This window comes from Pollachius pollachius (assembly GCF_949987615.1).
Source record: "Pollachius pollachius genome assembly, chromosome: 3".
NCBI classification, from domain to species: Eukaryota; Metazoa; Chordata; class Actinopteri; order Gadiformes; family Gadidae; genus Pollachius; species Pollachius pollachius.
In genome coordinates, this window is record NC_136936.1 from 49,640,326 (window position 1) to 49,649,216 (window position 8,891).

An 8,891-nucleotide genomic window follows, 5' to 3' on the forward strand; every position below is an offset into this window, starting at 1 on the left:
AACCTCTGCTCTGAAACACTCGGTGATTCAACAAGCCCCACTTCCATTATAAAATAACCCGTCCTAACCAAGTCATCAAGGTGAAAGTACGCATTAGCCTGGTTCTTCCTTACGTCTGATCAGGCAAGCTACCGTTGGCCTTTTGACGTAAGCAGTTTATATGAATCCAGGCCTTGACCTACAACCCCCTCAGCCAATCAGATTACTGTCCCCATGGGGTCGTTTTTTTATTAAGAGCATTGTAGAACTAATTGAATTTAAGTACAGAGCCTTTTTCTGCCATTTCTGCCTTCCTGCCATGTTAAGTCCATGTTACGAAGGGTTAATTATTTGGTCATAACGGCAAGAGTGATTACAAGTTCATACCACTAGATGGAGCTCTTGTATCTAATTGAACTACAAAAACTCGGACATTAGGGTTTATGAAGTAAACTATGCTTATGAAGCTTATGAAGAAGATTATATACATACATACATACATGCATACATACATACATACATACATACATACATACATACATACATACATACATACATACATACATATACAGTATATATATATATATGTCTGTATATACATTTTTTTATTACATCATACTATATATGCTATCTATATACCTTTATATATATCGAAAGATATATATATTAAAAAATAGGCCTATACATTTCATCTCACAGAGACTCTTATTTAGTTATTTTTATACAACCTGCAGACCAATAAACAAAACCTACGGCGCTGTATGGACCGTACCTCCTGATGCCGGATAGAGCATCTGAGCATAACCGTGGTGACCGCATCATTTGACTGTAGGCACAGAGGGCATCACACAGCCAGGGGTCGGCCCCGTCTATTTGAGGATCTGGGAGGAAGTAGGTGGAGGAAATACATTCTCTATTTTATGGCCTGCTATGTGGTCGAGCTGGATATCTTTATTCAAGAGGAGGTTTCATACGAGGCCCCACTCATTCCAGAATGCCTAATGGTGCTTTTGATTATCAGCAGAATCCGAACTGGGTGCAGGTTGATTTTCTTGAATCTTTTGTCAAGAGGTACCAAGATAGCCGCTTTAAACTTTATTTGGAAATACCGATCGCTTGATTGAGAAAAGATTGTGCATTTAGCCTTCACATGGGGATTCAACATTTTTAGAGAAGGGTAGGAGGGTGTTGTGTAAAGTATTTGAGATAAGGGACGATGAGTTTAAGGGTGATGGAGGAGAGTTTCCCATTGTTCAGGGCGTAGGGGAAGGACTTGAGTTTGTGGCCTGCCTCACATGGTTCATCCATGGGCTGGACCGCCAGAGCTCACTGCTAACAGCCTGGGCGTCCCAACGGGAAACCCAGCTGTTGAAGGAAGGGCAACACATAATGAGCGCTAGTGTTGCAAGGCAATGCACCGAGAATTCTCCCAGACGAAATATAACAAAACCTTTACAAAAGAGCAGCTTGTAACTCATATGAATGAGTGGGACTGTCTTGGCAAATCTAGCCTCCCAGTTGCCAAAAGCAGTTCTGGTTGCCAAAGGGCTAAATAGCAGGGAAGCGCCACATCACAGCATGTCCTGAGGCAGCTTGTGAGGTGCTCAGCCTGGTTGGTGTGTTGTGTATGGTTAGGTGGTGTGTCCACTCCTAGACCAACATGCTGCACAGCACTGGGGAGTAAGGTAAGCTGTGTTGGGCAATTTAGGATTCTAATATTTATTACGATACATGGCTAGATATTATTAAGGATTTCCTTTTTGTGGTTTTAGCGGGATTTAGTGTCAATGTTTTCTTTGAGGTTTTAAGGGAGACATTAAAGAGAAAATGGAGAGGATAGAAGTGGATTCCACTAGCTGTGTCAATGCAGAGTCAATTTCAGGTTAATAGTACTGGAGATACACATTGTCATTTAGCTGAAATGGACAGTGAATGTCGAAACAATAAAATATTTGTCCTTGCAAATGGTAAATGGACTGCATTTATATAAGGCTTTTATCCAAAGCACTTTACAATACTGCCTAACATTCACCCATTCATGCACACATTCCCACACCGACGGTGGAGTCGACCACGCAGGGGACAGCCAGCTTATCAGGAGCTGTCAGGGTGAGGTGCCTTGCTCAGGGACACCTCGACACTCGGCTAGGAGGAGCCGGGGATTGAGTGTCGAGGAGATACCAGCCAGTAATAATAAGCTGGAGACATGAAAGTACAGAAATCCTACGGTAGTAAGTTCATGTTTTCTGAAACAGAAAAACATTGTTTTTCTTACCAAAGCATAACTCCTCACTCCTTCTCTTCTCTACTTCTCCTTGCTGGTGATGTAGCTTGTTTATGTGATTGATTTTCTTTAGGCTCAATAATACATGCTTGCAAATATATATCAAGATAGATCCTGCATGTTATTTATTCCACAAGGTTATGGTTCCGGAATGTACAATTCGCTGTTTACAGAGGAATAGGTCAAAATGGACTATCACCAAAAGCAGTCTAACGTGAGCAACAACAAAACAAAGATAAGCAAACAGTATCAGCCTGCTCACAGACACTCCAGTTCCGTCCCAGCATGGCCCAGCTTCTTCTGCTTCCTGGCGGCTGAGACCAGTGCAGTGGCACAGCTTCTTCCACCCCAAAAGCCTGTCTGGGAGGCGGGAGGAGGAGAAATGGAGACACAGGATACTGAAGGGGCCCAGTGGGATTCAGCATTTGATCATTCACCTTGAACAGTGCTATGAACTGTTCAACTAAACTGCAAAACACTATTAACTGTTCAGAAGTCACCCTCGATGACATTGAAGACAAAACCTCTATTTAATCTCGTTAAAAGGTTTGAACGTGTTTTAAGAACAGATTTTATTTTAGCTGTACTCTACATGATTGTACTCCACATGACCATAACTATGGTTTATCCATTGCCTTTGTTTGCAATCCAAATATAAAATAAAGCACAGCTTCGGGATCAAATGTATTTCAATTTTATGTTACAAATATAATAGGGCTCAAATTGAGTGATTGCTAGTCAAATGTCCTATGCTCTTCTTATAAATGCCACTGCATCTCAAAATTCCTCAATTTGGGAGTAAATAGATGACATATGCAATCCTATAAACACCCAATGCACACACCAGAGAATATATGACACAGGAAGGCATGCAGGGCCTTCCATTCATCATTGAAACCTGTGGTGCACATTGTGCATATTATTACGAGCTCATGGTTAACATTCAGCTGAGCTCTGACTTGCGAACTAAAACAGCTAATGGCGTTGGAGATGCATGGGTTCTGTGTTGGATAATGCATAGGAAAGACGACCCGTTTTCAGCAGCATTAAAGGTGTCTGCAGAACTTAGGAAGTAAAGACATAAACACAATCGGCTAGATATGCACACATGAATTAGGCAACGCAGTACACAGCGTTTTTATAGTGTGAACATTTAACAAGAAACATGTATCAGCATATCGAAGGCAAACCTAAAAAAAAAACGGTCTTATGTTAAAGTGAATAATGTCATCCTTTCAGCCCTATTCCCAACGCAGCCCTTTTCTTTTAGGGAAACGGGAGCGTCGCACCAGTAATGCGCCCAAAGAGGGGCTTTCTGGGACATGTAGTCTTCAATAAGGTGACGTTTCCGAGCTAAAGGAATGAATGGAAATGTACAAAGAAGCGTCGTCGTCGTCGTCCCTTAAAGGTATATCACTTAGTTTCTGACAATAAAGTTTGCTCAATAAAATCCCTTATAAAAAATGTTGTCTTCAGGCTCGGACAGAAATTATGTTTACTTACTAGATGTTTTATTCACCTAATAACATTTATTTCTAACGAAATTGCTGCAAGTTTCATAAAGTTAACCTGCCAACTTCCCAATGATGATTCGACTACCATAAAAGCTGTAGGCCTAGATGAAGATATGTGTGGTCAAAACATCATACTCAACGTCATACTAAAAATACTACAATTATTTGTATGTAGTCTTTATTAAGAATAATTTCAATTTGAATGTTTCATAATTCGTTTTGTATCTAGTTCTGTTACTCAGTCAGAGCGTACCATCGCGCTGTTTGCAAGTGCGTTTGCAAGTGCACCTCATTTGATTGTGGTTGAACTTGAGACCACGCATGCAAGAAACCCCAACCCTATATTAAAATGGGAACTGCCGTTTGAACTCACGCACACCTGATCCTTCTGATTTGAATATAATCATCATTCATGACTGGTGAAAGCCTAATCCTTCTCTAACACTCTCTCTGGCCCTGATTACGTTACTATTAAATCAAGAGAAAAGCTGCCCATCCCAAATTAAAATTGATTAATCTAGATTGTTAAAAGCGTCTCCCTGAAACCAGTTTAGGATCCTTTAAAACAAACAACGCATCTTTTTTTGTGGTATTTCCATCATCTGACACATTCTTAAACTACAACTCCACTAAACTAAGCATACTGCTGCTGCATTTGATATTTAGATTACGCATGTACAGACATTTTGGGGAAAAGGCAACACTCCTGCACTGGGAATCAGACCCATTCCCAGTGGGCTTCAAACTGGCGCCTCTTGAATCATCAAACTGGTGCACTTGAGCGACCATACTGGTGCTTCTTGAACCATCATACTTGTGCGTCTTGAAACTATCTGCGCGTCTTGGGCCTGGCGCGTCTTGAATCTACTGGAGCCTTCATCCTAGCGCGTCAGTGGACCACGTGGAAGGGGCGTGGTGACGAGCGCCTACAACACTGTATGCCGCTGACAGCCCAAGTCACAGCCGCTGCCGCTCTGTATACAAACAACTGTAAGCGACTTTCTGCCTGGTAGGTCTTCTTCCTGTGAATTCCAACCTGACTCGGACCTCCTCGACAGCAAATACGTGGACGCACCGCGTAGCGTCAAGGAAGCCATTGTCTTTCTCTTCGGGTGTGGGAGGGCTGCTGACACCGATGAGCGCCAGTGGAAACAGCCCCAATTGAACCACACAACTGGTGAGTATCTAATGAGTTCTGCTGTAGGACAACATATGTACTGGGGGTTTGGGAAAGCAAGCCTACACGTGCATTTGTATTTGTGTATTTTTGTTTAAGGCCTAAATATAGCAAGAGACATCAATGCGCCTATGCACTCCGAGAGACATACGGACATAAGTACATTGGATATATTGTTTTAGAGTAGGCTATAACCTTCGTTAGTTGTTGTTTTTTTTATGCGTTGCGCCTGATCAAAGAAAACAGAATAGAACAGTTAATGTTATTAACAAATGTCGCTCATGACGAGGGTGCGGGGGTAATGAATGGGTAATGAATGAATGATCGGAATAGAAGGTTCCTGAAGAATCATATGCGTACCATGCGCAGCGCTGTATACCTGTTGGTAAAGTGACAGTTTAAGCAAGCAGAGGCATGCCTTCCTGTAATTCATACTACAATTCACCTGTCAATATGACACTGAAGAAATGACGGCCTGTGACTCTAAACATGAAGCACAGTGCGGACCGTTTGGTAAACACTGGAGTGCTGCTGGTAGGGGAAATAACTGCGTAGTGCCTTCTTCTTGACCCATTTTGAAATTCTTAATCTAAGGATTAATAACCAAAGAAGTTGTTCTTGGTGTTTAGAAAGTGTTAAGTAGGTCTCTTTTTTTTTTTTTTTTTTTTGCCAATGTGAAGAAGATGGGGCTAGAGTACTGCAATATGGTTGTAATAATGAAGTTATAGTTGTGTGTGGTGTTTCCTCTTTTTTTGTCTGCTGGTCAGACATCTAGCCTACATCCTTTTTACAGCAGAAAAAAAAGATACAATGGCTTGGTGAATGAGATGGGAAGAAATCCTTTTGGGCTATATTCTCTAATATCGTAATGGTTCCTAGTGGTGTACCCAACTCAAATGTGTAGTGTGTCTGTATAATATACATTCTATCATTATAATTCACCATGTTTCATGCTAACGTCTCTTCCTCTTCATTAAACTATCCATGAAGTACAACTATTAGCATTAGTATTCATATCATAACTGTTATTTAGAAGTTGTTGTACCAGTATACATTTAAGGGACAAGTTGGTGTGTCTACGTATAAGTCTGTTTGCCTGCATAATTGCCTACAATTAGACATGCAAGAATCTGCAGATGTATAACCATATTTTAGATCATTGCATTGAACTAGGTGATGTTTCAGCTCAGTAGCTTTTTTTTCTTTCTTACTCTTTTAATGAGGTGTTAGATCCTGTAGCGTGACATTAGCAGGCTTACTTTGATGCGCTAACCGGGGTGTGTGTGTGTGTGTGTGGGGGGGGGGGGGCATTTGTTCTGTTGTTGGGAAGCTTTAAAGGTTACTAGAGAAAGCCTTTGTGGTCCAAGGCCATAATTCTGCATTAGTGAGGTATAAGATCAGCCAAAAGAGCTGAATCATTCCAACGGTTTAAGACGAGCCAACCTGCTGTATGATTTCATTAAGAGTTCTGTACGTTAACACGCTTTGCAATAAAACCTAATCAGTTTTCAAACTTGCCACTTGTGCTTAAGTTATTTCATCAACTAGCACTGTCTCAAATGACAGGTATCCAGTGTAACATTGGTCTGTGGGGGGGTCAGTCCTCTCCAATGGGGTTCACGCCACTCCAATGCTCTAATAAGCTCTCTTTGTTTTTGCTGTCTTGCAGGAATGTTAACTCTAGGTTTCTTAGACAAGAAGCCCGCATCATCCTCCTCTAAATCTAGACTTCAGTGCAGTGGATAACCTCCCCCTGAAGCATCCCCTAGTGAATTTGTAATGCCAGTGGATGATACAGCTCCCATCCAGACAGCAAACCAAAGAAGTGCATTTCCCTGTTAAAGAATCCTCCCAATTGGCGATCGGTGATCCTTTTTCAAATACCTTATTTTTGAACTCTGTTGATAACCAAGGCTTCTCGAGCCACCTGAGGCCATGGCTCCTGGGATGGAGGCAGCGGACATTGTGGTGGTGGGACTCTACTTTGTCCTGGTGCTTTCCATTGGCTTGATTGCCACATGGAAGGCCAATCGCAGCACTGTAAGTGGATACTTCCTGGCCGGCCGCTCGATGACATGGGTGGTGATCGGCGCGTCCCTCTTCGTCAGCAACATAGGAAGTGAACACTTCATCGGCCTTGCGGGATCGGGGGCGGCGAGCGGCTTTGCTGTCGGTGCGTGGGAGTTCAACGCCCTCCTTCTCCTGCAGCTCCTCGGTTGGGTGTTCATCCCCGTGTACATCCACTCTGGTGTCTACACCATGCCCGAGTACCTGTCGAAGCGCTACGGGGGCAACAGGCTGAAGGTTTACTTTGCCACCTTGTCCGTGCTGCTCTACATTTTCACCAAGCTCTCTGTGGACCTGTACGCCGGCGCTCTCTTCATCCAGGAGTCCCTGGGATGGAACATCTACCTGTCGATCATCCTGCTTGTCAGCATGACGGCTCTGCTGACCATCACCGGGGGGCTGGTGGCCGTCATGTACACCGACGCTCTTCAGGCTGTGCTGATGATCGGGGGGGCCCTCACCCTGACCATCCTCAGCCTGATCAAGGTCGGTGGTTTGGATGGAGTCAGGACAAAGTACATGCAGGCGATTCCCAACGTCACCGCCATTCTCGCGACTGGCAACTTCTCCTACTTCCCCTCCTGTCGCATCGAGCCCAAGCCAAACTCCCTGCGCATCCTTCGGGGCCCTTTGGACGAAGACATTCCCTGGCCAGGCTTCCTCCTCGGGCAAACCCCAGCTTCTATCTGGTACTGGTGTGCGGACCAGGTCATCGTACAGAGGGTTCTCGCCGCAAAGAACATCGCCCACGCCAAAGGAGCCACTCTCATGGCCGGGATCCTGAAGGTCCTACCCATGTTCTTCATTGTCATTCCAGGTATGATTTCCCGCATTCTGTTCACAGATGAGATAGCCTGCATCGGGCCAGAGCACTGCCTGGCTGTGTGTGGTTCTAAGGCCGGCTGCTCCAACATTGCCTACCCGCGCCTGGTCATGGCGGTGATGCCCGTTGGACTCCGAGGACTCATGATGGCTGTCATGATAGCGGCTCTTATGAGTGATCTGGATTCCATTTTCAACAGCGCCAGCACCATCTTCACCCTGGACATTTACCAGACCGCCCGGAAGGGCGCATCCCAGAAAGAGCTGCTGGTGGTCGGCCGGATGTTTGTGGTATTTATGGTGGCCATCAGCATTGCTTGGGTTCCTGTCATTATTGAGATGCAAGGCGGCCAGATGTACCTGTATATCCAGGAGGTGGCCGGCTACCTCACGCCCCCGATTGCGGCCCTCTTCTTGCTGGGCGTGTTCTGGAAACGTTGCAACGAGAGAGGCGCGTTCTGGGGTGGGATGACCGGCCTTACCCTGGGCACCCTCCGCCTAGTGCTGGCCTTCATCTACAGGGAGCCTCGCTGTGACCTGCCAGACGACCGCCCCCTCTTCATCAAACATGTCCACTACATGTACATCGCTGCCGGCCTCTTCTGGATTTCGGGATTGGTGGCCGTGGTGGTTAGTCTCTGCACCAGTCCCCCGGATCAGGAGCAGGTGCGCACCACTACATTGTGGGGCCTGCGACGCATGCTGGAGTGTCCCCGTAAATGTCTGGAGGAATCCCACAGCCTCACAGACAAGCAGGGCAATGGAAGCCTCCACAAAGATCTGCCGGAGGACGTCCGCAACAACAGGTGCCTGGATGAGGCCAACGTCAAACTCCTGGTGCGGTCCACGGACCACGACCCCGGCACCCCCACCTCGGAGACCAACCCGATCACCACGCCCTCAGAGCACATCGATAACCGGAAGCTGGGCCGAGAAGAAGATGGCAGCCAAGCGATTAGGAAGCGAAGCAACTATCGGATGTTCCTGGACTGTTTTTGTGGCTATAAGGACGGAGCACCGAATGAGCAGAAACTGACCAAGGAGGACG

At 45.3% G+C, this 8,891-nt stretch overlaps 1 protein-coding gene across 1 annotated transcript in view; it reads left to right on the forward strand.

Annotated features, from left to right (window-relative positions):
- Window positions 1-6,721: 6,721 nt before the first annotated feature.
- Window positions 6,722-8,891, forward strand: part of slc5a3b (solute carrier family 5 member 3b) — a 3,794-nt gene continuing 1,624 nt past the window's right edge. The window contains exon 1 of the mRNA XM_079731400.1: window positions 6,722-8,891. This exon is cut by the window's right edge and continues 1,624 nt beyond it. Coding sequence (XP_079587526.1) covers window positions 6,890-8,891 — 2,002 coding nt within the window. The 5' untranslated portion in view covers window positions 6,722-6,889.